Source organism: Aspergillus multicolor (assembly GCF_047715735.1).
Source record: "Aspergillus multicolor strain CBS 133.54 unplaced genomic scaffold BDW74scaffold_17, whole genome shotgun sequence".
Lineage (NCBI taxonomy): Eukaryota > Fungi > Ascomycota > Eurotiomycetes > Eurotiales > Aspergillaceae > Aspergillus > Aspergillus multicolor.
Window position 1 is genome coordinate 326,744 of NW_027395968.1, and position 26,778 is coordinate 353,521.

At 52.9% G+C, this 26,778-nt stretch overlaps 13 protein-coding genes across 13 annotated transcripts, besides 1 other annotated feature; 7 read left to right on the top strand and 6 right to left on the bottom strand.

Moving 5' to 3' along the window:
* Window positions 1-788: 788 nt before the first annotated feature.
* Window positions 789-2,712, bottom strand: BDW74DRAFT_179431 (uncharacterized protein; the record flags this gene model as incomplete). The annotated part of the gene is made up of 4 exons (XM_073729468.1): window positions 789-1,015; window positions 1,267-1,603; window positions 1,676-2,393; window positions 2,462-2,712. The coding sequence occupies 4 exons, from the start codon at window positions 2,710-2,712 to the stop codon at window positions 789-791; spliced, it is 1,533 nt and encodes a 510-aa protein (XP_073582568.1).
* A 1,532-nt stretch (window positions 2,713-4,244) lies between these two features.
* Window positions 4,245-4,430: a sequence feature (Protein overlapping with rRNA (BDW74DRAFT_34378, KAL4903842.1) was converted to a misc_feature.).
* A 1,300-nt stretch (window positions 4,431-5,730) lies between these two features.
* On the top strand, window positions 5,731-6,810 carry BDW74DRAFT_179432 (uncharacterized protein; the record flags this gene model as incomplete). The annotated part of the gene is made up of 2 exons (XM_073729469.1): window positions 5,731-6,275; window positions 6,348-6,810. 2 exons carry the CDS (start codon window positions 5,731-5,733, stop codon window positions 6,808-6,810), a joined length of 1,008 nt encoding a protein of 335 aa, XP_073582569.1.
* Window positions 6,811-6,953: 143 nt separating this feature from the next.
* On the bottom strand, window positions 6,954-7,280 carry BDW74DRAFT_179433 (uncharacterized protein; the record flags this gene model as incomplete). The annotated part of the gene is made up of 1 exon (XM_073729470.1): window positions 6,954-7,280. The coding sequence occupies one exon, from the start codon at window positions 7,278-7,280 to the stop codon at window positions 6,954-6,956; it is 327 nt and encodes a 108-aa protein (XP_073582570.1).
* Window positions 7,281-7,715: 435 nt separating this feature from the next.
* BDW74DRAFT_155481 (uncharacterized protein) lies at window positions 7,716-8,697 on the top strand. The gene has a single exon (XM_073724842.1). The coding sequence runs from the start codon at window positions 7,798-7,800 to the stop codon at window positions 8,554-8,556; it is 759 nt and encodes a 252-aa protein (XP_073582571.1). The 5' UTR covers window positions 7,716-7,797; the 3' UTR covers window positions 8,557-8,697.
* An 853-nt stretch (window positions 8,698-9,550) lies between these two features.
* Window positions 9,551-11,723, bottom strand: BDW74DRAFT_168701 (peroxisomal copper amine oxidase; the record flags this gene model as incomplete). The annotated part of the gene is made up of 3 exons (XM_073726884.1): window positions 9,551-9,912; window positions 9,975-11,225; window positions 11,273-11,723. 3 exons carry the CDS (start codon window positions 11,721-11,723, stop codon window positions 9,551-9,553), a joined length of 2,064 nt encoding a protein of 687 aa, XP_073582572.1.
* A 2,398-nt stretch (window positions 11,724-14,121) lies between these two features.
* Window positions 14,122-15,283, bottom strand: BDW74DRAFT_168702 (uncharacterized protein; the record flags this gene model as incomplete). The annotated part of the gene is made up of 5 exons (XM_073726885.1): window positions 14,122-14,334; window positions 14,385-14,858; window positions 14,916-15,011; window positions 15,069-15,109; window positions 15,166-15,283. The coding sequence occupies 5 exons, from the start codon at window positions 15,281-15,283 to the stop codon at window positions 14,122-14,124; spliced, it is 942 nt and encodes a 313-aa protein (XP_073582573.1).
* A 226-nt stretch (window positions 15,284-15,509) lies between these two features.
* On the top strand, window positions 15,510-16,295 carry BDW74DRAFT_34395 (uncharacterized protein). The gene has a single exon (XM_073732568.1). The coding sequence runs from the start codon at window positions 15,626-15,628 to the stop codon at window positions 16,202-16,204; it is 579 nt and encodes a 192-aa protein (XP_073582574.1). The 5' UTR covers window positions 15,510-15,625; the 3' UTR covers window positions 16,205-16,295.
* BDW74DRAFT_155486 (uncharacterized protein) lies at window positions 16,202-16,708 on the top strand. Its single transcript, XM_073724843.1, has one exon. It carries the CDS (start codon window positions 16,417-16,419, stop codon window positions 16,666-16,668), a length of 252 nt encoding a protein of 83 aa, XP_073582575.1. The 5' UTR covers window positions 16,202-16,416; the 3' UTR covers window positions 16,669-16,708.
* A 257-nt stretch (window positions 16,709-16,965) lies between these two features.
* Window positions 16,966-19,296, top strand: BDW74DRAFT_34411 (Zn(II)2Cys6 transcription factor). Its single transcript, XM_073732570.1, has 2 exons — window positions 16,966-17,160; window positions 17,211-19,296. Exons 1-2 carry the CDS (start codon window positions 17,053-17,055, stop codon window positions 18,978-18,980), a joined length of 1,878 nt encoding a protein of 625 aa, XP_073582576.1. The 5' UTR covers window positions 16,966-17,052; the 3' UTR covers window positions 18,981-19,296.
* BDW74DRAFT_34409 (RraA family protein) lies at window positions 19,173-20,245 on the top strand. The gene is made up of 2 exons (XM_073732569.1): window positions 19,173-19,480; window positions 19,553-20,245. The coding sequence occupies exons 1-2, from the start codon at window positions 19,421-19,423 to the stop codon at window positions 20,210-20,212; spliced, it is 720 nt and encodes a 239-aa protein (XP_073582577.1). The 5' UTR covers window positions 19,173-19,420; the 3' UTR covers window positions 20,213-20,245.
* A 124-nt stretch (window positions 20,246-20,369) lies between these two features.
* On the bottom strand, window positions 20,370-22,073 carry BDW74DRAFT_179439 (uncharacterized protein; the record flags this gene model as incomplete). The annotated part of the gene is made up of 3 exons (XM_073729471.1): window positions 20,370-20,442; window positions 20,502-21,891; window positions 21,950-22,073. 3 exons carry the CDS (start codon window positions 22,071-22,073, stop codon window positions 20,370-20,372), a joined length of 1,587 nt encoding a protein of 528 aa, XP_073582578.1.
* Window positions 22,074-22,499: 426 nt separating this feature from the next.
* On the bottom strand, window positions 22,500-24,931 carry BDW74DRAFT_168705 (uncharacterized protein; the record flags this gene model as incomplete). The annotated part of the gene is made up of 3 exons (XM_073726886.1): window positions 22,500-23,465; window positions 23,516-24,728; window positions 24,783-24,931. 3 exons carry the CDS (start codon window positions 24,929-24,931, stop codon window positions 22,500-22,502), a joined length of 2,328 nt encoding a protein of 775 aa, XP_073582579.1.
* A 789-nt stretch (window positions 24,932-25,720) lies between these two features.
* BDW74DRAFT_179441 (uncharacterized protein) lies at window positions 25,721-26,750 on the top strand (the record flags this gene model as incomplete). Its single annotated transcript, XM_073729472.1, has 4 exons — window positions 25,721-25,758; window positions 25,830-26,220; window positions 26,272-26,430; window positions 26,523-26,750. The coding sequence occupies 4 exons, from the start codon at window positions 25,721-25,723 to the stop codon at window positions 26,748-26,750; spliced, it is 816 nt and encodes a 271-aa protein (XP_073582580.1).
* Between the last annotated feature and the right edge of the window lie 28 nt (window positions 26,751-26,778).

A 26,778-nucleotide genomic window follows, 5' to 3' on the forward strand; every position in this document is an offset into this window, starting at 1 on the left:
CCCCCTTTATTTAGTATTAATTTAGTATTGACTCTCGCGCTACTCCTTAACAGCCCCGGATGTCTTATTAGTGCTCGGATAAAGACAGCAAGCTCTCTCAGCCGTGGGTGTCGATTTAGGGGAGGCAGAGACGGAGAGAGAGCCCTGCTGCCACGTTCCTCATGCATTTTGAAGCCTGCTCGCTGGGATACAGTACAGGCTAAGACACTTGACCGCGCTCGCAGATGACGCTTGACGCCTTGTCCATTGTATCCCCATACCTAAAGCGGTTTACATCAGTCTTGCCAAGTATATATCTGGTCGAGTAGTGTAGTACACCGGATCATCTATTTAGTAGACATCTGCCGCAGTCAAGCTCTGCGCCGTTTGCCCTCGCATGCCGTATACCATATTACCCAGAAGCCGACTTCTCTCTTCAACGCTTATTATGTCGTCCCTGACTCCGCAAACAATCTCTCGTTCATTGGGAAGGACTCTCTACGTCCAACGATGTCTGGGACAGCTTTCTGCGAACAGCGGCCCAGCTAGGAAATTAGGGCTAATTGCCGGATCCACCATCCACCAACAGGGATCAAAAGGATAAACCCAGGTGACAACTGTAGCATTTGTCATTACCGAGATGTCCTGATAGATTGTTTTCCTCTATAGAGGCTAGCAGGCACACGGGGCCAACGTGGAGATTCTCGCGTGCGTATTTAGCAGCGTTGAGCAGACAAATCCTCAGCCGAAGCGTACAAAGCACGAATAGATCTGGAAGTATACATGATAATTTTGAAACGTGGCCATCTTCATATTGCATTCGGACGGTCGAGGTATTCCTGCAACTTGTCGAACCCCATCCATTCGGAGCCGAAACCCTCGTTAGTCTGCGCGTTGGAGATCCAAGACTGTTTCGAATCACCCTCCCAATTCTTAATTGCGACGAAGTACCCAGGAGAGAATCCGAGTAGCTCAGATGCAGGAGGCGGCTTCGACCGCGTCCCATCTTCGGCCCTCTTTTCACTATGCCTCGCCCCTTTGATCCAGTCAGACCGCTGGGGCAACTTTCTTTTTGCTGCCATGTTGAGCTTATCTATGAAGTCCATTGGGCATATCGTATAATGGCGGTCATCATACTCTTCGATTTCCTGTAGATCTAAAGTGAAAGTGTGCCGGCGAGGGTGAAGAGGTACCGAAGAACAGGTGAGAGGTATCGAAAACAGGTGAGTGAGGACAACGCAACGCTGATTTTTCAATGAACCTCGTCCCATTCCAGAAGATACTCACAGAAATTGACTATATCTTTCGGTGAGCCAGAACTAGGTCTCTCCAAAGGCCCTGCGGGATGGAGAAACTTGAGGAAATTGTCGCCAGACGGATACAAGCAACCAGATCTTTCCCGCGTCAAGAGATTCAGGTACTCAATATATCCAATCCAGCTACCAGATCTAGCAGGCGTCAGCACCTTGGACCATCGCGAAGCATTGCATATCAGAACAATATAGTATCGAATAAGGCGCAGGGCGCCAGATAAACTTGCGACCTCCACCTTATAACGGCGAGGCTCCGTGACGTTGCAGGCCCTAGAAGGAAGCTTCAGCTGTTCGGATATGCGGCGGATAAACTAGCGAGACATTGATAGTTCCATGTATAATAAGCGAGCTAGCGTCACGTTCTGTTGATTTGCAAACCAAACATGTTTCTCTCCATATTTGTCTGCCGTAAGTTGGACAAGGGCATTGATCTCTTCGGGGTTGAACATGTTGAGGTCTGTCAAGGACGTAAACAGAAGGCGACGAATATCATGGCGTTCGTCCTCTAGTGATTCGATCCATTCTACCTTATGAGGAGACAAGCGAGACAAAGCCTTGGGGCCTGTTACCCATGTTCGCTCTATATAGCCCCATAAGTCATGGAAGTTCTTGAACAGAAGCTGCCGCCTCTCCTGTTTCTGATCGAGATTGATCTGGATTTGGCGGATAACTTGCTCGCCCGCAATGATGATGCCGCTCGAGATGTCAATCAAGCGTTCATCATCTTTATCTACCAAAGGGCGTCCGGGCTTGGGCTTGTAAATGAGCTCATGATGCATCTTCGACCAGGCGTGCATCAAGAGCGACATGAGCTGACTCTCCAGTGTCGTGCCTTTCATAGGCAGCTCTTTAACATCCCGTGGTTGTAATTTGACGCGGTAATGGCGGGCAAAATAGCCAGGGAACCGACTGCTCCTTCCAGAAACATCGTCCCCATCAGCGTCCAGGCCCTGGTAACGACGAGGACTGCGAGTTCGAGCGGGCCAGTCTTGGGGAGGTTTCCTCTGTACGAAACGCTCTTTGATGAGATCTTCAACCTTCTCAAAGTCGTTGGGATAGTACAGGGCGATTCGCAGCCCAGCGAGGTAATGCATATCCCCCCTGATCTGACCAGCCGTCTCATACTTTCCACCTCGTTGTTTCTCACGTCGAATGAGCGTTCTTCTGACCGAATCTGGATCTTTCGCGTTCCGCTGGCGAAACTCCTGGCTCCCCGGTTGTATATCTCATGAGTGATGCTCCTTTTGTCCAGCTCCTCTTGGACAATTTTTGCGCCATGATTGGCCAGTCCTTTGTAGGCTTTGTACTCGAGCTTGTCGTAGTTTGTGAGGAAATTTTCGACGACATTGTTGTCAGGCTGACCTAGTCGGCCTAGTGTGGCTTGAGTGGAAACGGAGTCGACATCGGAGTCTGAGCTCATTGTCGCCCCGAAAGCAAGACACCATGTCCAATGAGATGCAAAGGATTGTGAGATTGTCAGACGATTACATCTGGGCGGGGTAAGGCAGGTAATGCGGGGGCGAGGCTTGATCGGCAGCTGCAGACTTTTGACTACGCGAGGTGAAAAGTTCTCATCCGCCCAACAACTCACCTCCGGAAGGAACCACCCTTCCCCTTTTCCTATCCTTAACATTCGGACGATTCCCAGTCAACCCGGGGACTACAAAGAATTCGTGCGCTGTCGTCAACGGTCGAGTCCCTGCATTGCAGGCCTGTCGAATTTTCTCGAAGCATCAAGACATCCACCGACCTCGTGCCGGATATGCACAGCCAGCTACGGCACTGGGGAGAAGCCAGCCTTCGGGAACGTCGATGCTGCTGATTTGCCAGCTATTCTTGAGCCCCCATCTCCTGGCCATAGACGCCTGGTAATAATCGAAGACATCCACCCCTCGGTGACGGAGACTCTGGGATCAAGGCTCGATATCGATTCTCTTTTCTTTGCGAACCATGTCGTGACGAAATATGGCAATATCGAAACAGTGTCCGCACCCACATCGGTCGATTTGGCTCCCTCTCAGCAAGTCTTACAGTTAGATCGTTTCCATCTACATTATCAGCGGATTGTTGACCTTGGTTCGGCGGAGAGATTCTGTGACCATGGCTGGAGGTTTGTGACCGTTGAGATTATTCCGCGTTGGGTGCGGCGGCTTCCAGCGCTGTCGACTCGCCAAGTGGGAATCGTGAGAGATTGTTGCTTGATTTTAACGAGAAACTATGATCAATCTTTGATTGATGAGTTTGTGTTCGGGTAAACTTACTCAGCTTGACCTGACAACAATCAGGGATTATCCTTGTTGACCCAACTGCCTCAGAAATCATCACGTTATCAGCTGCCTAACCTTATACTGATGACCTAATCAGCGTCCCTCTTCATAGTGGATTTGAAGACTTCCGATTCCCAGTCTCATTCTCGATCTTTGAGTCTGCAAGCACCTCCTTATAGATTTCGGTAGCGGCAGTGCCCTCTTAGACGGGTTTCATTGGCTGCTACTCGGACTGGATGAGCACGTGGCATCCATACCCGGTTCAATTTCCCAGAGCATTCTTTGCCCTAGGTATTACCCACTTCGGGTAGTAGTTGGCGAATGGATTGTCGTTGCTTGTTCATTCTTCCCAAACGTACCGGCTATCACGGGCTTGTGGGAAAGAATCCGTACTCTCTGCCGGCTGCCGAAGAAATCGAAGACAGAATATGGCCTTTGATCGCCTTAAATGAATGATGCCGGGCTTATACGTCTGTCTGCCAGGGCCCCTGGGCATGTATGTCACCATCACATATCATGGCGCCTTCGTACGCCTAAGGGACAGGTTATCATTGTGAAACTCCAAGTTTGTTTCCTACATTTATTTTTTCGCCCACGAACCAAGCACATACGACCATAGGGTGTGGAGAACAGGGCTTCCCGTCCGCTCAGCCGTACTTAAGCCACACGCCGGCTGGTTAGTAGTATGGTGGGTGACCACATGCGAATCCCAGCTGTTGTATGTTTTTGGATTTCATTTTTTGCCTATACGCTTGTTTTTAGGTCTACAGTCTTTGGGATCAGATCCGGAACTGATCTCTCGTGTTTCTCCTCTATGCTTGCTCTGAGAACTTCTAACAAAAATCCGGTGGCACCCGGCGACCGTGGCTAGCACGGACATTGGTCATGGGCAGGGACGACCAGTAGCGGAACATTCAGCATCGATACTGGTGTTTCGCCGTCAAAATGTGCCAGTTGGGGCTCCGCAATCTTCTCTGCGACTGTTCTTGATAGAAATCGTCACTGTCAGAATGATTATGGTTGTCTCGTTAAAAAACCGGTCGCAAAACAGTCACGAATGCCGAGATATTGGCCTCGGGGCTGGAGGAAAAATGCAATTTTGGCCATGACCGGCTAAGCAGCCATCTGCAGCTGACCCTCCAGGCCTACCGTGGCCAGCCTTCTTATGCTCGCTACAAGAGCGACAGCCTCCCGACTCTGGTCGCTCCCTGTTGCAAAGCCAAAGCTGTATGTATTTCTCGCGCCTCATGGCTCGCTGCGTGCCTAAGATGCCCGGGGACTATGCCTCGGTCAGGGGGTTCGAACCCGAGAATGGGTCGCCAACCGTTAAGTCCAAGTCGACGAATGACTGGACGCGCAATGGAAGACTCAACTTACTCATCCTGGTGCTTGGTTTTTTTTTTTTTTCTCTTATTGTGCCCTTGACTATTCTCGGCACGGTCTGGAGAGAGTCCATGAAGGCTGCCTCGGGCGGAGAGCCTATCCTATTATTGTTCCGAATTGTGCATGCTGATTTAGTCTCCAGGAATATATCGGTTTGCACGGCAGTTATAAGGGTCATTGTTGGGTTGCAGGCTACCTTGGTCACAGCCATGGTTGCTAGCATCATTCTGGAGAAAGTTGGCACTCCACTCGCCCATGCTCCCTTCTACTCAATTATCAGAGCTGTCAGCGTCAGTCCATGTGACCTATTGGCTACTTGCTTTTGGCCAAAAGGCTTTCTGTCATCGTTTCTTTCCGTGCTTGTTGTTATCGAGGTCCTCGTGATGGTAGCAACTCAGTTCCTCTCAACGACTGTCATCACCGACCTTATCAACAGCAATTTTACTGATAGGGCAAACTCAACCATCATTCCTGCGTTTGGCGATGACCTTGGGGGCTTGTATTACTGGTGCAGGATGCCCGCTCCGACGAGCTGGACATTCGCTGAGCTGTCGACAGAGTCATTTCTAGAGGGACCAAACTTTCATGATACGGGGCATACATATCGTTCTTTTCTACCCTTTCCGAATAATGGGCCGCAACGAAGAGCGTTGCGATACTTCTAAGGCCTAGCTGATGTGATTGCTCACCGAGTCGTTTGTGTCGCGCCGTCGCTGAGTGATTTGAGGTTGAACCCGTTTGCCTATGACCGGCTGACCGGTCAGTTGCTCATGAATCAATCTTACCCCATGCTGCAGCATGCCAGCAGGTCCATGAACAGCACGGTCTCTTTCAATTGCGAGTTGCCATCTCTCACGTTCAACAACACACCGGGTGAGGCCAGCTTATGCTATCCGCCGGGAGCCTATTTCGGAGAGGACTGGGCGGTCCAGCTAGAGGAACGAGATGGCAACGTGGGCACAGCCACCCCATTTGCAAGCTCCGATCGTACCTCGGCAGCATTGCGCCTAGTTATCGACAGCCCTGATCAGGAAGGGAGGATGTCGAGGTCAGCGGATAGCCCGGGGCGACCGGCCAGCGTTGGTCGCATCGACGGACCATGGTCTATAATCAACGGCGGCTCGGGCATTGAGACACTTCGAATATCAGCGTGCGTTACCAACCCCACAGCCACCGTATTCTCGGTAAAAATGAACAGTTCCTGGGCCGGCCTGGAGCCGGATCTTTCATGGGACCATAAGCTTGAGGTCCCAGGCTACGATACTACAGCAAGCCGGCGACAGCTCGGTGCGTCGATGTCACCGGAGCCCTTCGAAGACCGCGGCGTGCTCGAGTTGACACCCAAGCCCTAGAGGCAAGTATTCTACGAGACGTTTGAAGGAAGTGCGCTGAGCAAACATGCAAGTTTCACCTACAACCTCTTGGAAACCCTGTCAGTCCCGACATTGAGGGAAATCAACCCAAATTTCCCTTATAGCAATAGAGAACTCATCTTTCCCACCCTCAGTACGCTGGGAGAGTCTATCCCTGACCGCACCCATACGGACCTGTTCCACGATATCCTGCGCGATACAGGTAGTCCGGCCTTGGTGTTGCAGGGCCTCCTGACGAGGGTCACTCAAATGATATACTACAATGCGCTCGTTGAAGCAAACGCGACCGAGGAAGCCGTGACCGCGTTCTCATCTATTGCGCTGATGCCCGTGCAGTGGACTGGATTTGCCATCGGCGTATGTCTGATTGCAACGCATTTGGTTATTCTCATGATAATTACGGCCTTATTCCTATGTTTCACTCGAAGCTCCGTCCTGGGTGGATACTGGCAGGCTGTCTCACAGGTTGCCTCAGAAGATACCCTCCAATCCTAGAACAAGCCTATGCAGTGAAAGATAGCGACGCCAATCGCTGGGGAAGGTACCATATGCCTCGACTCGCGCAACATGCTCTTATTAAACCACAGCCAAACGGCCGAATCGCACTTGAAGTGCAGGATAAGCTCGACTGAGATTCCCTACTTCCAAGTCTCCGCCGTAACCGCCCAAGGGCCCGACGACACCTTCTCCGTCCCCTCGACCCTGGGAGGTCTCCAAAGCAGCGCGATCACCGGCGGCCGACACTCATACAGAAGCCTCGACCACTCCTCGCTCGGATTCTTCTTGTCCAAGTCGATGTTCAGGCTCACCACACGCCGGTACCCGCATTCCTCGTACAGCCAGCGCCCAATCGGATTTCCTTCGATGAAGCTTTCGTAGCCGATGGCGCCGATCCGGTCATGCGCCCATTGCATGAGGAGGCGGCTATCGCCGCCGCAGCGGCGGTAGTCTGGGTCGACGCCCATTGCGTTTGCGCCTGCATTGATCAGATCATCGCGTTAATGGCTCATTCTGCCAAAGAAAAAGTGACACGCACCAGCATGCGCCCTTTGAAATCAACACATCCGCGGAAGAACGCCTGACTCAGAAATCAACTCGTATACTCAGCCCGCTCCAAGGCTTCAGGACGCGAATAGTGTTTCCTGAGATGCAGCTACAGCTATTGATAAGGGTTGGCTGTCCACTGGCGCCTGCCGGGTCAATCCGCGAGGATTTCAGTACGAAGTAAAGCCTTGAGCCTATTTATCTGATTAGCACAGCTCAAACAAAGAAAAACCCTGGGGTCCAATTATACTGAGGCATGACCGGCTTGGCGTTCAAGTGAGACAAAGAAAAGATGCACCACCAGCATCAACACATCACTGTAATCAGGTCCGATCAAGTCCGGGGCATTGGATCCGTCTTAACTCCGCGCAGAGGGGGAATAAAAAGTCTAGCCAGCGATACCTTCAGAGTTATCGCATCCAGTGCTCCTCCACCATCATGACTACCGCCAAACCGTTGATCCTCATTACCGGCGCCAACCAGGGCCTAGGGTTCGCCGCCGCGAAACAGCTCGCCAGCACTAGCAAATACCGCCTACTCATCGGCGCCCGATCCCAGGAAAAAGCCGACCGCGCCGTGAAGGAGCTGCAGGTGGGTGGCTCCGATGATCACGATCTGACGCCGGTGGTCGTCGATCTCGATAGCGACACATCCACCGAGGCCACCGCTGCATTCGTAACAGAACGCTTCGGCTCGCTCGACATCTTCATCAACGCCGGAATCAACCGCTCGTCCAATGCGCACGCCACGCTGCGCGAGACCTACCGCGCCGTCTTCGAAACCAACGTCTTCGGCCCGGCCAGCTTGATCGAGACATTTCTCGTGCTCCTCCGCGCCTCGCAGTACCCCGACCGCCGCATCGTCAACGTCACCAGCGGCCTCGGCCTGATCGGAATGGCATACTCGCCGACCTCGGCGTACAGCGCCAGGGTCTGGGAGCTGCCCGTCTACCGCGGCAGCAAGGCCGCGACCAACATCATCAGCGCGGTGGATGCGGTGCGGCTAAGGGAAGAGGGCATCCTCGTCGTTTTGGCCGCGCCGGGCTATTGTCGGACGGCCTTGGGGGGTATACTGGTGTCAAGGATCCCGAGGAGGGGGCGCAGCCGATTGTCCCCGGGGCGGTCGAGGGCTCGCCGGATGAGTTGTTTGGGAAGATTGTCGACGATGAGAATATCTAGGAGGAATTTTGGATGGTAGATACCGAGCAGGCCACTGTCCATCGGTAAACGCGGGTCGTCGGACCAGGTTCAGATAATTCATCGCCCATTAATAAGACTTGTTGGGTCCAGTATTGTACTGGAAAAGCCACTTACTTCTCCTGTCGCATTAGACTTTCAGTGTTCGTCAAGGACGTCCACAAATCGGTTTCATCGCCTCGAGAACGACCTCTGCTGAAGGTGATTACCATAGTATTGTCGGGGGCGGGATCGCCGGGCAGACGCTAGCATGGAAACGCCCTCGAAAGAGCCCCCATTGCAATCGACTACAGTACGTGGTTCTAAAAGTCCGCAACACGATTGCTCCCCAGGTCGACGCGGCGCAGGCATCGCTCTCGCACCCAGCGGCTGCCGGATCCTCGAAGACCGCCCAACATGACATGACGATGGACCTGTGGCGAGACACCATTTGCCGTGATGAGAATGAGCCGGTACGTTGCGGACTATCGGAAACGTCTTTTTGGACCCAGCATGCAATAAGGGGTCGGACGGACGGTGGGAGTGGATTATGACCTAAGGTTGGGGATAACTATGAAACAGACGGCGATCGAAATATATGCAGACTCTGGACACCGTGATCACCATAGCTTCCGCATCGCGAGGAGGATCATGATCATGCCTACTCAAGCCATGTCCAAGTCGAGACGGGAACGGGACGTGCCATCTTTCCTTCTATCTTGATTTCAAAGCGGGAAAGTTCATGTTCATGGCTGCGATTCCCGATGCCCGGGCTCTAAGTGAGTGGAACTGAGCAAGTAGGAGTGGGATGGGATCATTGTGAAAGGGTGGCGAGAGTGTGAGTTTTGCTGAAGCTTTCTTCTTTCTCCTTTATTCTACTCGTTACATCAAAATTCACAGCTACATTAATATCGAAAGAACATTCAGATTGAAAGGGAATCCAAAACACCTATATACAAGAAGAATAAAACGACACCCACCCACACATCGACTCCTTCCACTCCATACTCAATCGCCTAAACATAAACACTCGACCCATCCGGGGACGTCTTCTTAGCACCAGCACACCCACAAGCCCCCGCCGCAGCCTTGACCTGCGACGGCGTGCGCGCAAAGCTCGGCGGGACATCGAGGACGGGGTTGCGGGTGAAGAAGTTTCTTGGTCGGAGGAGGACAGTCATCGGCTCTGCCGGCATGATGGGGTAGTCCTCTGGCGTGGGGAAGTGCGTGAGGCCGAAGGTGTGCCAGAGGACGACGTCCGTGTTGTCGATCGAGCAGTTGGGGCCTGCTTCCTCGATCCACATGGGGAGGCCCTGGGAAGGCTCGCCGGAGGTTTGGGGGACGTGGCGGCCGGCGGGGTGGACTTGGTCGTCGGAGTCTGAGTGGTTGTTAGTACGGCCTTAATTTTTTGAGAGGTGGTGGAGTTGAGGGAAGGCTTACACTTCGTAACATGCACGGCGTGGCGAGCAAAACCGGCGCGCTTCCAGACGAGACCGCCCTCCTTAGGAAGGAGAGGGGGGACCTCGCGGCTGACGAGCTTGTAGGACACGGGCTTGTGGCTGTAGGGATTGAGCTTGTTTGTGTTTTGGATTTCCCAGGTGCGGCTAGTGGCGCCGTTGTAGTCGGACATTGCCTCGCGAGGCGTGGCGAACTTGGTCTTTTTCGCGTAGAAGGCGTTGCCGTATTTGTTCTCTGCGCTGCCGACCTCGCCTTCTCCGCGGACGGCGTCGACCTGGAAGACGGTATTGTTCGGTCCGTCGACGTTGGCGTCAACACGAAGACAGAAGAGGTGCTGGTGGTTGTGGGCGTTGACACCGGGGTAGACCTCAGTACCCCAGCCGTGGGTGTCCTCGCCGGGGTTCATGGAGTAGGTGTTTAGAATACCGGTCAGCTTAATGTCGAGCTGGACAGTGCCGTCCTGGTGGAAGATCCAGTAGACGCAGTACTCGTAGTTGGCGGCGGTGAAGATCTGAGAGATGATGAGCTTGCGGCCTCGGGTGACGATGGTGGACTCGTCGCGGAAGTCGGTGTGCTTGAAGAGGATGCCGGCGTCTTCTTCATGGATGCAGATGGCGTTCTTGACGATGGTACTGGCACCGGCGCGGTTGACGAAGGCCGCGTCCATGTAGTGAATTGCGCCCTTGCAGTCGCAGCCGAGGGAGAGGGAGTTGGTCATGTAGCCGGCGCCGTATTCGCCGAGGTCAAAGGCGTGCTTGCGCTGGTGAGGGTGTTCGGGGTTGCCGTACGGGACAACCATCTCGGCCAGAGAGAGTCGGTAGAAGACGTCGCGAACGTTGCCCTTGTCGTTGTAGGTGATGTTGTTCAGGACGATACCCTCGCGGTAGTTGAAGCCGACGTGGATGCCCCAGTTTTGCCACTTGATGGTGCGTCCATCGATGTTGAAAGAGACACCTTCGGGCTGGGTGATGTGGATCGGCTTTAGATCAGTCCTGAAGCCACCTTCCTGCTCAACTGACGCGACGTGGTAGTTGTTGGGTGCAGCCTTGCTCAGAGGTCGTCGCACAGGTGGGACGTCAATGTGAATGATCTGCTTCGTCTCTGCGTTGTAAATGGGACAGAAGTCCAGCGGGAATGTGTATTGCGAGTCGTCAATGTGGGGTCGGTAGTACATCAAAGCTTGCTGCAGACGAACGTCCGTGCCGAAGCGCTCGTCGTAGCCGATAGTCCATGCTTCACGCGGTTAGTATTAATTCAAGAAGTAAAAATGGTCGACTTACGGTCACAGTAAACCTTGTCCATATCTTGCGGGGGAATGCCGAGAATGCCGCACTGTTCAATGACCTTGGGGTCCTTGCGGACCACGAATTCCACCTCTTGCAAATCCTCCATGGTGATCAGCGGCTGCACGCCGGGGGTGTGCTTCCACTCGACTATCTTCTTCGCATCGAGGTCGACAACTCCATCGTAGATCTTGCCACCGGGAGCAATAGCGACGATGTCGGCAGCACGGGTAGGGCGGGGAGAATCGGGGTTCGCTAGCCATGCGAGCATCTGCTCCTTGCGGGGCTCGTAGAGGGTGACGGCGTTGAAGTTGACATTTCCATGCTCCTTGCGGATGAGGGCAACAGCTGTGTCGATCTCGGTGGTTGAGAGGGGGTCGAAGGGGTGAGGAGGAGGCGAAGAAGCGCTGACCTGCATGGTCAATTGCTTGAGTCTGTCGAGGACCATCGCGCCTGATGTATATCGGGGAAGATGCGGGGTGATAAGGGGAGGTAGATAGGAAGAAGTTGACGGGGGCCGACACCGCAGCTCGAAAGAAGTCAGAGAGAGCTGGTAATCGATGAGCTAAACAGAAGCAAGGATCCTGGTGAGGAATCAAGAGGTTTATAACCCCCTCCTGCAGCATCGCATCGCTGTGAGAGCGCAGGATCGAGAGCACCGATAAGACTGAATTCATCCGAGCGATAAGATAAGAGACCCGGATTCCTTATCTAATTCGGGACTAGCGTGGACGCTCGTTGTTGCTCCCCGAACACGGCAGTCCCTCGCGATCTCCTGCTCTCACCTTTGCAGTTGGAGAGACCTCCTCGGATCGCTTACGAGTTTCTCTTAATCACACCGCGCATCGTCTGACCGGCAATTGCTCGCTTAGTTGCTGTCCCCAATATAATTATTGTGCCACTGGTATCCGGCCAAGATGGGTTACTTGGCAAACGCCATCGCGATCCAGCACAGAGCTTGGCCTCTATGCGACACATGGCGCCCTGGATATCATGACCACAGACTTACTGAGTCCTGTATGTAGTTTCTTTGACGATACATCCCACGTGCGCTTTTGGGCCTGGTCTAGTTGCTGCAGTCCGTGTGAACTGGAAGGATGAAGAGGTCCTGTAACGGAGATCAATGTACGAGCTAAGGTGGAAGCACGGCGCTTACTCGCCTTGCTCTCTTCTTTGCCTAGACGGAGCAGCATATAGCAACCAGTGCGGCCGGGAGAATGAGCATGCTTGCGGTCCAGAGTATGACCTTATAGATAGAGGGCCCGAATACGGTATATCTCGGTCTGCGAGACGAAGAATGATATTGCAGGGCCGTTCTCAAACATTTGGCAAACAAGGGGACAGACTCGAAGAACCACCAACAAGCAACTTGTGCATCTAGATGGATACCAAGGGCCTGCCCCCTTGATATATTCCGAAGCTCAGCTCCTCGCTCAGCTCCTCTTGCGCAGCGGGCTTGGGGTAGCAAAAGAGTATGTATCTCGAATGGCATCCTTAATCAACGTGGGCCCTGAAAGAAGCTGGTCCGGCTGACCGTCGACAACCTTAATCCTCGCAACCTTGTCGACCCTAATATCAACGCTTCCTTATCAGCCACCTTGGGAACCAATATAACATCAATACAGTCAAACCCAGCTTTCGTAATGCTCGGCCAGTCGTTCACAATGTTCCCAGGGCCACCTGTGATCTTATCAACCTTCGGGTTGATTTTGACCCATCTGGGCCCGCGGAAAAAGTAGATCTCGTCCGGTGATCCAGGCGCGACCATCGCGGCGTCAACAACATCGAACGACACCTCGCGGAGCATTGGGAACTTCTCAGTGATTTTCCAGGGCCCCTGCCGAGAGCGATTTGGTGTGGCGATAACAGCAACCCGGGTACCGTAGAAGACATACATATCCTCTGCGTAGAAGAGGAAAACATCTATACAGTCGAAGCCGAGCTCCTGGTACTGCGGCTGATTCAGTGCTATCTCGGTCGTGGATCTTTTATGGGCCGCGGTCATTTGAGGCATCCGTACGCCGGTGTAGAATACATCTGAATAGAAGATTGCGGCTTGTCTGTCCTCCGTCCAGTCAATAGACCGTACCATCTTGGCTCTTCGGAACGGCGATGATAAACTGCCCGGAGAAGCTGTTGAGTCTGTCAGGGGTACTGGCAGCAACTTTTGCTGTGGGGTATAGTGTAGCATGGCAGTCTCCAATAGCAAGTTTGACTCAAAGATGATGCACTGGGAAGCTGCCTTGATGGGAAGATGACAGCAATCTCAAGTCAATGATGAGATTGGGTTCGAGACTATAGGATTGAGAAAAGTGAAAGTGATTCAAAAAGGAGAAGAAAACTGACGAGAAGCCATCCTCTGCTACTTCTACCCCCAGCAGAGAAATTTGATGATGTAAACGAATGGGGAGAAGAGGAGCTTCCAGCGTAGTGATGTAATTGAATCGCATTCAATTTTTCCTTTTCCTGAGGGATTAGAATGTCCATAGAAACGAGGTGGGGACGATGTTCGTCCCTACGCTGAAGTAGGTAGCCTCTCGAGTTGACCTACTTGGCCCGAATATGACATAGAGTCTTTTTTACTGACTGCGCTAGCTCTTTGACCTCGTATATTCTTTGTTCCCGTTACACAGTCAAGCTCATGAGATCATCAATCCCTTGCTCTATCCCTTGGGGAGCCCTAAGATGTCATATGGAGATAAGGGGGCATGTCAGCCCCAACCAGACCTAGCATAGAACGCCCAGTTACAAATGAAGCAGCAGATAACTGGCTTCGCAAGAGAGCCGTTGGGATGTATGAATACCTGGACTGCCTAGTAGATTCTAGCCCTGCGTTGTACCATATCTCACCTTTTTGGCGCCACCAAGGCCTTGAGAGTATCGCCGAATCCAACCATGCAGACCGTTGCCCAGCTGGCAACACCAATCCGAGGAACCACTCCACGAAAGAGCCCCTTGAACCCAGAAGTCCTGAGAATGTGCTTGAAGGTAGACACGATGGTCGGCTTCTCAGGGCGCGTCGGATCGCTCTTCATAGATTGCATCTCCACTCTCAGAACCTATTCGAAGTTAGCTTATGCATAAAAGTGTTCCTCGCTATACAACTGACCTCAAATGGCTGGTTCCAACAGCTCAATGCGCCACCGATAGTAGACGCAAGGATCTTCTCACCAAATCGCAGTTTCTCATTCTTCCCCTTACCCGTCACAGAACGAATACTTTCCTCAGCAAACCTCGAGATGCCGATTCGAGATGACCATCCCGTTACTTGCCTTAACGCAACGGCATTTACACCTTTATTTACCCCGCGGATCCCTTTCTCCCTGAGGATTTGAAGGAACACCTCGACTGGGCCCGGAGGTTTGATCCCTTGTCCAGCGACTTTGGACCGCGTGACTTCAACTGTCTTCATGCAAGTCGTCATGCCCATGGTCAGATAAGCTTGCGCAAATCCTCCGCCGATACCACCCAACACTCCACCGAGCGTTGGCGATGCATTTGGTATCTTGGTGCGAACGTGATACTCAATCTCACTTGAGGTGAGGACGAGGATGGCTCCTTTTGTGCAGGCTTCGAGCCATGCCTGTACCCACGGTGATTAGCAATCTCGGACGTGGTCCGGTATAGCGGATGCTCATACCCATGGTATCAAACCTTGGTAGAAGGCAGTCCAGTGGCCACGTGCCCATGTCTTCGAGAACGCGTCTTTCAGTGAGTCGTGCCTATTTGCAGCTAGCTTCGTATGTTATTAGTGGGGACTACTGGTAATCTGAGCAGGATTCTGGACACATACATGTGTCTTGAGCACTTCCATGGGTTGACCCAGTGTCGTTACTAGCATTTAGTTAGCATCTATTAGACAAATGGGCCGCGAGACGGGATAGACATACCTTGAAAGACGTTCATGACCGCACCTACGGCTAAATTGCGGTACGGAATCGGCCTCCTCTCCTCGACATTGCCGGGCATAGGGGGAAGCCGTTGTGATTGTATGCTCTGCATCGCCATAATTCTTAGTCTACTGCCCTTCCGTTCAGTCAAAGAGTCCGGAAGTCCTTTTAGCGATTTTGTTATGCTCGGAGTTCCCCCGCGATTCGAGGGCGTCGGATGCATCCGCATCAGCCCCGTATTTGATCGGCAGCATCCGATGGAGCTTCCCCACGGTGCAATTGAAAGTTATCGATCATTTCATAGCTGAAATACTTCTGGGCGTAGTAAAGCCTACAATGCTTTTATCCCTGGTATCCCGAGGGTTCCGAGTCACCCAGCGATCAGCACAACGGTATTGCAAAATGGCCGCAACGACGCAACTAACGAGATTAGAAGCTCATATCCCAGAACCTGGGAGCAATGTGGAGGACGAGTAAGTCACTTTGGAACGATTTCTGGACCCTAGCTTATCGGTACCTTGTCCGTGATAGGTCTCTCTTACCACCCGAGTCCTTCGACACACATGTCCACGTATTTGATCCCACGATAGGCCCGTACGCCCCAGGTCGCGCGTATACACCGGAGGATGCGCCACTGGCGAAATTAATTGATTTTAACAAATGCATTTCTCAGGGCGACACAGGGTGCGGGGTCGTGCTTATCCAGCCATCACCGTACAAGACCGACTGTACCGTGTTGCTGAAGAGTCTCCAAGATCTGCGCGCTCAACGAAGGACAGCATACGGCATCGCGGTCGTAGACTTGGAGACGATAACCGACCATGGCCTGAAGCAGATGCATGACCTCGGCATGCGGGGTATCCGACTGAACTTTCAAGCCGACGGTAAAGAGCTGGACGTTCCCGGCTCGCTGGATACCTTGCAGAAAGCAGCATCCCGGATCCGTCATTTACCGGGGTGGATGATTCAATTGTTTGTTCCCGGGCACGCGTGGAATGGTGAGGGACCAATCATTATGTGCTTTCATCTGACATGCTGATAGCCTCTGCAGCTCTTTTCGATTGTATCTCCACGTTGCCTGTACCTATTATCGCCGACCACCTTGGTGGAATGCAGGGCGCATCAAAGCTCCCGTCCCATCTAGCAGAGCACCCCCTTTCGCAACCAGGGCTTTCACCTCTCCTCAAGCTCGCGAAGGAGTCGAAGGTTATCGTCAAGATTTCAGGTCTGTACCGAGCGTCCGATCGAACAATGTCTCATTTTGACGATACCCGGCCTCTTATCGAAACGTTTGCCAGGGAGATACCGAAGCAGTGTATCTGGGGAAGCGACTGGCCGCATACTGGAGAGGGCAAAGATAGGTTGAAGAGTCATGACTTGGCTCGCAAAGAGCCGTTCCGAGTCATTGACAACCATGCATTGTTAAAGAATGTGAGGGATTGGGTAGGGAAAGAGGTATGGGAGAAGATTGTAAGGGACAATCCTTCTAGACTGTTTCAGTAGTCATGCTTCATCATAGGTAATTCAGGATGTTGGATCCAAGGATAGATGATGAGAACATGGTTCACTGGTGTGTAGAGAGGAAAATAATTTGAAGAGACCAGGACGATGCATGGGCGAGCTGATGCCTTAAGGCAATAATATTAGTCATCCGCCCAGCAGCGGTTTCCATATGCCGAGCCCGAGCCAAGCCAAGACTTCTCCCTCTCACTTCCCCGGATCTGCGCAGCCTCGTCTCTCCACTTGCCTTCCATACCGGTACCTTCCATCCCTGTCATGGCTTATGGTGCTGATGGTTATCAGTAACCCGTCATATTGTAACCACTAAGCGAACTTGTTGCCCTACTAAATCCATTGGCGCTCTCTCGCTCTTCCTAGCCTAGTGAGATGACAAGGGCCACTGCCGATCTATCCTCCCCTGCAGTGCGCCGACATCGCCCGGGGCTGAGCCGCAGCGTTGCCGCCTGTGAACGATGCAGACGCAGGAAACAAAAGGTACGAGCCAGTATGTCAGACGTACTCAACTTGTTTTCTAACTACTTCAGTGTGATGGGAAGACCCCAGTATGTGGCACCTGCGAAACTGTTGGAGCGCCATGCGTCCCCTCGCGCCGCCTGGTGGTGCAAGCGCACTCAGACTGCAGTTGCGAATTGCTGCGAATTCAAATTCAGTCCCTCCAGAAGGAGTATGACGCGTTATTGCTGGAGGTTGAGCAGTTACGGTCACAGAACCCTTCTGAGCACGACCGATTCGATACTGCGGTAGAGCATACACCTTGCCCCGGCCCTTTTCCGTCTGATGTCCATGGCTTGGATGGAGCTGGACATGGTCTGCCGCAACCGTGCGAACCCCTTGTCATGAATTTCGACCGATCGTACACTGGCCGGATTTTGCGGCCAACCTTTACACCACGGCCGAATCTTGGAGATACATATCGGAGTGCATTGAGTAGCGCCTGGGATCTATGGGGAGACGATGTACTACATAATGCTGTGCCCGCCTCCCACAGCACCACGCTTCCTTCTGGTTTCGACAACGGGGCCTATGAAAACCTAGTGGACGTGTTCTTTGAGCGGCGGTGGCCTTACTTACCTGCCCTTCACAAACCTAGCTTCGTCAATGGGCATTTCAAACCCTTCCTCGACAAGTCAGTAAGCAGTCCGATTTCCAACTTCTTGGTGAACATGGTCTGCGCTATTGCGTCGACAGAGAGGTCTCCGGCTCAAGGAGAAAACAATCAGCTGCATCGAGTATTCTTCAACCGAGCAATACAAGATATGCACGTCGTGATACAGGTGGATGACTTTGAGTGTGTACAGTGCCTCCTGCTGCTCTGCATGTATGGCCACAATGAACCGCAGTCGATCAATATGTGGTACACCACTGGCCTTGCCCTTCAGCTTGCCGTGGGGATTGACCTGCATCGCAAAGAATGCTTAGCCAGTCAGAATCTCCTTCGGTCAGAGATGTACAAGCGTGTGTTCTGGTGCGCGTACGTGATGAGCTGCAGCATGGCGATCAACATGGGTCGGCCTCTGGGCATCCAAGAGAGCGACATCACTATACCACCGCCATCCCCATTGACAGATGAACAACTTGACGAGTCTTTCAGCGCACTCGAAGCACCGTTGCTGCCGCAAACTAAAGACACATCCACTTTTATCCATATTATTGAGCTCCGAAAGATTAATGCCAGGGTCTACACGTCTTTTCATTCCGTCGGTCGGACTTCCTCGGCCCCGAACGAGTTGGAGCTGACCAGAAACTCCCTATTTTTGGAACTGGAAAACTGGCTGATCATGGCTCCGAGATATGCCCGCAGCTCCTCCACCTTCCAATCCCAGGAGTGGTTTCAAATTGCATTTCACCACGCTGTGCTGTCGCTCTATCGCCCATCCCGAGCAGTGCCGATGCCCTCATCCGAGGACCTTCGGCTTTGCATGGAGTCCGCCATCGGTCTGATCAACTCATACAGCTCGCTCTACGCGCGCAACCGGATCAAGTATACGTTCGTCGCCATAAACTCGCTATTCATGGCTGCCGTCACAATGCTATATGCTCTGCGGTCGTCACCTCCCCTCCGCCACGAGCTGAGCAAGCCCGTGGTGCAGACAAATATCTCGACCTTCCTTACTCTTTTCCGCGGTATATCTAATGGCCGTGCGGTGGGTGAGAAATGCTCATTGATTATCGAGGGGCTCGGAAAGTCTATTCTCACTCTATTTGACGAGGCCGAGCCATCGGGCGTCGACTTGGACACGGAATTCCAGTCTTGTTCGGCCTGCACACACATACTTTCGCAACGCCCAGGCTAGATGACCCCGAAGGACAGCTATTCGATCAGATCCCAGATGTTAGGTTTGATGGCCCGTGGGAGGACCTCTTCGTCGAAGGGGTTGCCCTTGGCTCGACTGATGCATGGAACTTTCTTCCGTGAAGCCCATTCGAGTAGTTCATAGGGTATCATCACAGTATTCTTGGGTGCGTACTAACAGTAAGTGAAACATTTCTTTATACTGCGATATTCGGACACGAGCCCAGCCCTCCTCAGTTGGTATGCGCCGTGCAATCTGAGCTACCGTCGCAATCCCGGCCATGTTTGTCTAATCCATGTGCCCGGCCCACTGTTCGGATCCATCCGATCAAACGTCAACCACGCAGTTGACCACGACTACCAGACAATCATGAAGCACATGGATCTGCACCACTACACGCAACCCAATAAAACTTTCCTACCATTCAAGCATCCACGAAAATGTCAAAAGCGTACACCTCAAACGCTTTCCAAGCCCTCAAGCAGTTCTCCAGCTGTGATGTACGACCGTCCCTCCCTATTTATCCCCGAATTTTCCCAATCGACCATACAAAATAACATTCTCGAAACCAGATCGGCGACGCCCTCGTCAAACTCCGCTATCCATACGGCGGCTTCTTCGACGGGCTACGCATGCGCTCTCCGGCACCATCCTCACCCTCCAGTTCCGGCGCAAGTTCCGGCGTGCGTATCCATGGCCCCGCCGTAACCGTCAAAATGATCGAAACGAACTCCCCTGGCCCAACGCCGCCGCTACACTTCGCCGACGCGAACCGCAAGGATGCGATAATGTACATCCAGCAGCCAAAAGTTCTATACTCAGCATGCTGGGGCGGACTTATGTCCACGCGCGCCAAGGCAACAGGCGCACTAGGCGTCATCGTCGACGGACGGATTCGAGATGTGACTGAACACAGGGAGATGGGATTTCCCGTGTTCTCGCGCGATACATCGGTTCTCGGTTCGGCGGGGTTCACGCGCGCGTCGGAGATTGATGTTCCGCTGCAATTCCAGGGAGATCTTTGGATCAATCCTGGTGATGTGCTTGTTGGCGATGAGGATGGGGTTGTTGTTGTGCCGCCTAGCTTGGTCGAGCAGGTTGTTGAGCTTTGTAAGGAACGGGCGGAGATTGATGAGAGGATGTTTGAGGCTTTGAAGAGGGGGGGGGCTGATGGGGCCTACGATGAAGAAGTTGCGGAAGTAAGGTACGGCTTGACGCTGAGGGTACCGTAAAATTTAGACCATTTTCAATTTACTATAAGTTGGGGAAAATACTCAGAGCGAATGATTTTAGCTTCTTCAGCCATCAATCCATCACCACCCTAATCACCCGGCACATTTCCTGAAACAATATCCCCAGTCTAGGGCTTACCGAAAACCCGAGATAGACCTAAGCTACTCGTTCAGCCCAAGCAGAATCATCCTTTGGCTCCCTGCCATCCTGACCTTCGATGCTGTTCTTCCTGTATCCTATTAGAAGTGTCCACCCTGTTGACTTGTCAAAAGGAGAAAGTAAACCTACTTATCAGCCACGTCCTCATGCTTCTCAATTGGACGGGCAAGAAGATACATCGGCCTCTCAAAAACAGCATCGATCTCCTCCAGACTGAGTCCACTAGTCTCAGGCACAAAGAAGTAAGAGTAAACAAACGCCACCGCGCAGAACGCCGCAAAGAGCACAAACGCGCCCCACTGGTCCGTCGCCTCCAGCAGGGACGGCGTCGCCTTGGTAATTGCGAAGTAGAACAACCAGTGGAAGCATTGCGAGAGGGCACCACCGAAGGACCGGATGCGGGTCGGCCACAGCTCTGCGCCGAAGAGGTAGGGTAGACTGTATAGTCCGACTGCCCAGCCGAGGGCGTGGATGAAGATGGCTGCAATTGCTGCGTCGGATGCTCTCTCGCTTACACTGCCGGGCGATTCTAGGTAGGATTCGAGGTACCCGGCTATATAGGCGTGACAGATTGCTTGGATTGTAACGCCGATCATCATTGATTTGCGGCGGCCGATGACATCCACCAGGACGAGAGAGGCTGCTATACAGCAGACTACCTTGGCTAGGGCGTAAAGGCCTGTTGAGTAGACCTTGACGCCGGACCCGGTAATGCCGATCAGGCCGTATATTGTGGGGAGGTAGTTGGTGATTGAGTTGGCGCCGGACATCTGGGCTAAGATGTACGCGATGATGGTGAGCCGGACCCGGCGGAGGTTCGAGCGGATGAAGAACGTGTCCTTGACGATGCTGAGGTACCTGCTGTCGGTCTGTTCGACCATGGTCGACATCCCATTGTACTCCTCTGCCAGATAGACGTGAGCCAGTGGTAGACCTCGGAGCCGTTCAAGGTTCTCGAGGGCCTCCTGCTGCCGGTTTTGCAGAAGGAGCCATCGGGGAGATTCAACAACAAAGAATGACAGGGCAATGCTGATGACCGGGACAAAAGTCTGCCCGAGCCAGGGAATCTGGTTTTGGAGATGGCTGGTTGCTGAGACGTGACGCGAGCAGCCGTACACGGTGAAGACGCCTATCATCTGGCTGGACAGCATGCAGACGTTGAACCAAAGCGTCATCAGCCCGCGAGTAGTCTTTGGTGCAAGTTCTGAAATGGTCATGGGTCCCACGACTGTCAGAGCGCCAATCCCCAGTCCAGCGACAATCCGGCCGACGTAGAGGGCGCCAACATGACCGTATGCGAAGCACGAGATGAGCGAGCCCACAATATACAATGATTGATAGAGGCGTAGACTCCAAATGCGCCCGATACGGTCATTGACGAGGAAGGACAACAAGGCTCCTAATCCGGCTCCGAGGTTCACGAACGAAACGAGGTTGGAGATTGTGCTGTCGTCAAGGTGATAGGTTCGTCCGAACGATGGAAGTTGTGTGATTGAAGCGGCAGAGCCCTCATCCCATCCTGTTAACGTCACCCCAGTCCATTAGCTTTGAACGATAGAGGGGGCAGTGAGACGTACCCTTGGCACAGCCACTGAGAGCAAATGCAATGACCGACAGGAAGAGGTGGCGGTTGTATATCTCTCTCGGGGACTGCTTGATGGCAGTGATGTGCTTGAGTAGAGATGCCTCCTGTTTAGCCATCGTGAAGTCAGTTCTGATTCCTTGTTCAAGCTGTAGAAGGAGCAAGAGGACCGACGCTTTTATACACATAGTCCGACCCCGGATCGTCTGATCATCTCCCCGCACTCTCAGAGTACCCCAGCCATGGTCCTCGATGGCAGCTGGGGTCGGATGTATCCGATAGATTGAAGCTATGGCTTGACAAAACAGCTCGACTCCATTTGCAAATTCTCCGATGCCGAGACAGGGATGGGTAAGGGGATGTGAATGTGGATGGGTGGTCAGGATACGAGCGAGGTTTCGAAGGCCAAGAAGCCGCACCTTCCTGGAGAGTGTCTTTTCTTATTCAGTGGAACATCCAAGACTCATACAAGAAATGAAGATATTAATGTGGAAAACGCAATGATACGTCTAAAGATCTAGTATGTCAAATGAAGCTATTCAAAGCTACTTTCCTCCCCTTGCCATCAGATTCAATGCACTGCCAGCCTTAAAGTACTCTATCTGCTCTGGCGTGAATGTATGCTTCAAGGGCGCCTCCCAGGTCTCCCCCATATCCGTCTGCACCCTCATCGTCAGCGTCTTACCCGGCGCAAAAGCCGTCAATCCGATGATGCTAATCCGATCCGAAGCCCTAACGCGATCATAGTCGGCCTCGTCTGCAAAGGTTACAGCCAACATTCCCTGCTTCTTGAGATTCGCCTCATGAATTCGCGCAAAGCTCTTAGCAATAATTGCTACGCCGCCTAGGTACCGCGGTTGCAAGGCAGCATGCTCGCGCGATGACCCCTCGCCGTAGTTGTGATCCGCTATCACCACCCACGGCTGCCTCTGCAACTGGTAATAGCGTGCAGTGCCCGGAACATCACCGTCCTCTTGAGTGAGCTGATTACGCACTTTGTTGACGTCGCCGGTTTCCGCATTTACCGCGCCGATGAGTGTGTTATTCGAGATGTTCTCCAGGTGGCCGCGGTAGCGGAACCACGGTCCGGCCGGCGTGATGTGGTCGGTGGTGCATTTACCTGTTGTTTTGATGAGTACCAAGCAGTTCTTGAAGTCTTGACTGTTCCAGGGCCTGAACGGGGATAGCTTCTGCAGTCGTTGAGACTGGGGGCTGATGTTGACTTCAAGCTTGGAGCGACCAGCATCTTCCGCTGGAGGAGGAACATATGCTCGGTCTGAGTCCTGATAGCCTTGGTTAGGAAGAGCGTCGCCGGCTGGTGGCTGAAACTGGAATTCCTCGCCGGATGGCGTGGTAAGGGTGTCGTGGATAGGGTTGAAGCTGAGGTCTGGGGAGAATACTTTGGCCATGACCACCTCCGGCGATGCGAGGAAGATGTTTGTAGCCGGATTTGAGTCCAGGCGTCCGGAGAAGTTGCGATTATAAGAGGTAATGATGGAGTTCTTGGTTTCCTGCTTGTGTGAGCTACAGCCATATATTATCAATACATGAGCAAACTCACCTTTTGCATATCAGTGCGGTCCCACGAGCCGCAGCAAGGTCCACACGCATTCGGTAACATAGTGGCTCCGGCCCTCTCAAACACTTGCATGATGCCGGCTTTCTCCAACGTGTCGCGAGTCTGCAAACTGCCAGGTGACAGCAAAAGCGGCATTTTAGGCTTGAGACCGGAATCTAATGCCTGTTGAGCGAGGCTCGCAGCACGGCTAAGGTCCTGGAAAGAAGAGTTGGTGCATGATCCAATCAGGCCCGCAGTCAAGTTTGAAGGCCACCCGTTGTCCTTGACTGCGGCCCCAAACTTGGACATCGGCGTGGATAGATCGGGTGTGAAGGGTCCGTTGATGAGCGGCTCAAGCGAAGAGAGATCAATGTCAATGATCTGATCATATTCGGCACCTTCATCAGCCTGAAGCTCGTGTGCAATCCGTCCCACCGCAGCGGCCATGTCCGAACGTCGATTTGCCTTCAGGTACTCGGTCATCGACACGTTGTACGGGAAGATGGACGTGGTTGCGCCGGTTTCAGCTCCCATATTGCAGATTGTGGCCATGCCAGTAGCTGAGAGAGCTTTTGTTCCAGGCCCAAAATACTCGATTATTGATCCAGTGCCTCCTTTGACCGAAATGATTCCCGCAAGCTTGTTTATGACGTCTTTCGGCGACGCCCAGCCGGACAAAGCTCCATGTAGTCGAACACCTAGTATTCTGGGCGCAGTCAATTCAAGTGGTAGGCCAGCCATAACGTCCACGGCATCTGCTCCCCCGACTCCGATAGCAATCATGCCCATCCCGCCGGCATTAGGTGTATGCGAGTCCGTGCCCACCATCATCCCGCCAGGATAGGCGTAGTTTTCCAGCACGATCTGGTGGATGATGCCTGCTCCAGGTTTCCAAAAGCCCATTTTGTACTTTTGACACGCGCTTTCCATAAAGTCGTAGACTTCTCGGTGCGCCTCTAGTGCTCGCGGCAGATCAGATGCTTCCCCATCTCGACTAACAATTAGGTGATCACAATGGACAGTGGTCGGAACTGCGGCTGTGTCCAGACCTGCGGACATGAACTGAATGAGGGCCATCTGGGCAGTCGCATCTTGACAGGCAATGCGGACGGGTCGGAGCCGCAGCTGCGTCTGACCCCGGACAATGTGCTGATTGAATTCATCGTCGAGGTGGCAGTAGAGGACTTTCTCTGCGTACGTCAATGGTCGCTTTAGCCTATGAATCGCATAATCAGTCTTGGTCATTATTAGGCAGAGGTAATGGCTTTACCGTTCGCGCAAGGATCCAATCTTGCTAGTGAATTTGCCAAAGTCAACTCTTGTGTTGGATTCGAACCTGCTGAGCGCAGCCGTGGCCACGCCTCGACGGACTCTTGCGGTGCATTGCCGCGGGTATTTGAACGCGTGTGACAGAAGCATCTTGATAATTGCGTCGTTCTCACTTGGCAATCGGGATCCTGGCCATTGATTTTGGCTTCTCGTTGGAAATCAGCGGCGCGTTCGGATGCATCCGATGGCGCGGAAACACTCCGATGCTCCGAGGGGAGCGAGTGGCTTTGGGCTATTCATTGTCCAACAGAGACTCACTATCGAAGGCAGGCCCATTTATACGGGCGAAAGCACTCGGAGGGCTGCTTGAGCTCTTGTCACTCGCCAAGTGGCGGGCGAAGGCTACATCTTCTACGCCGCTGCTAATGAAGTGGATAACCCTCGGCTATGGCCTTGCGAGGCCACGAAGAAAAAGGCTGTGGGAGAGTCTGTGCAGAGATTATACAGTCATTTGAGTCGCGGGCAATGTTCTTGAGGCCAATGTTTTGCAATTGAGGGTGCTGCGAGACTGGTCACGGACCACATAATGCAGGTACAGCCCTGGGTCGCAGCTGCCGTCGCATGGTGCCTGGGACAAAGTTACACCGCGCGGAATCAACGACCGACGAAGACGATCGTGCGGAGAAGGAAAGCATAAACGCCGCTGGCAGTCTCCAGAGCAACATTGTCTTCTTCGCGTGTCTCGAGTTTCCGAGGGTTCGACGCTCATCATGGTCTTCTTGCCGTGGGGCCAGGCTATATTCCTTCCACTTCTGAGCTCAATTGCAGCCGCGCATGGAAGTCGAGATTATCACTGTGGCCCAGAGAAATGGAAGACACTGATCACGTTTGGCAACAGCTACACAGACGACAGTCGATTATAGTACTTTGCGGGTCACCATGGAAATCCGCCGCCAGTGGGGTGGAAAGAACCTACTGTAAGGCCTATCACCCTGATTCAGCAGCTTGCGGATGTACTGACCAGCCTGAAGAGCAATGACACATTTAGTGGTGGATACAATTGGGGCCATTTTGCCTCGGAGATAGCGAATGTGACGAGGTTCAACTATGCCGTCTCGGGAGCACCGTGCTCGAACAAGATAACGCCTCGGACATACAGACCTATCAATGCGCTGTATCCGTCTGTCCTTGAGTACGATATCCCTGCATACCTCGCCGATAGCAAGTACGTCGATCCGGACGGTGACAAGTTCATGGATATCAATGCGAACGAAACGGTCTATGCCATATGGATTGGAACGAATGACGTGGGAAATGACGCTTTCCTCACTAACTCGCAGGTTAATGGGACCACTATCCCGGATTATATCGAGTCCGTTTATAAGGCATTGGACAGCATGTACGCGGACGGAGCGCGGTACTTTGTAATCATGAACTTGGTGCCGTTGCAGCTGGCGCCACAGTAGGGCGACCCCTGAGAACAAGGGCAGGGCTCAGGAAATGGGGCAAATGCTACGGAGAAGAGCTATCGCATGTGGGAGACCGTGGTCACAGTCAATGATGTGTTCCGGTACAAGAAGCCGTATGAAGCGATCATAGCACGGAGATATTCGGGGGCGCAGCTGGCCGTGATGGATACGTATGGCTTGGTATGTTTTCCTTCCGCTGCTGTTTGCCTGCCTTGCATTCTACTCCACTCTATATAGCATTAGTTTGTTTCAGGTGTATGCTAATCGTATAGATCTGGGAGGTCTACCGTAAGCTGACGCAATACTTAGACGCTCCAGCCAATGTGACGGGATATGCGAAGCATTGTAACAAGACGACGGGGCACTACGAACGTCTACCAAGCGAGCATTCTTTCCTCTGGTTCGACGAGCTGCATCCTTCCGAACGTACTGATCAGATTGTGGGTAAGGAGTTCGTCAATGTTGTAGTGGGGAACAGTAGCTTCGCCGAGTACTGGTAGCCGAGGTCATACCAGGTCCAGACGGATA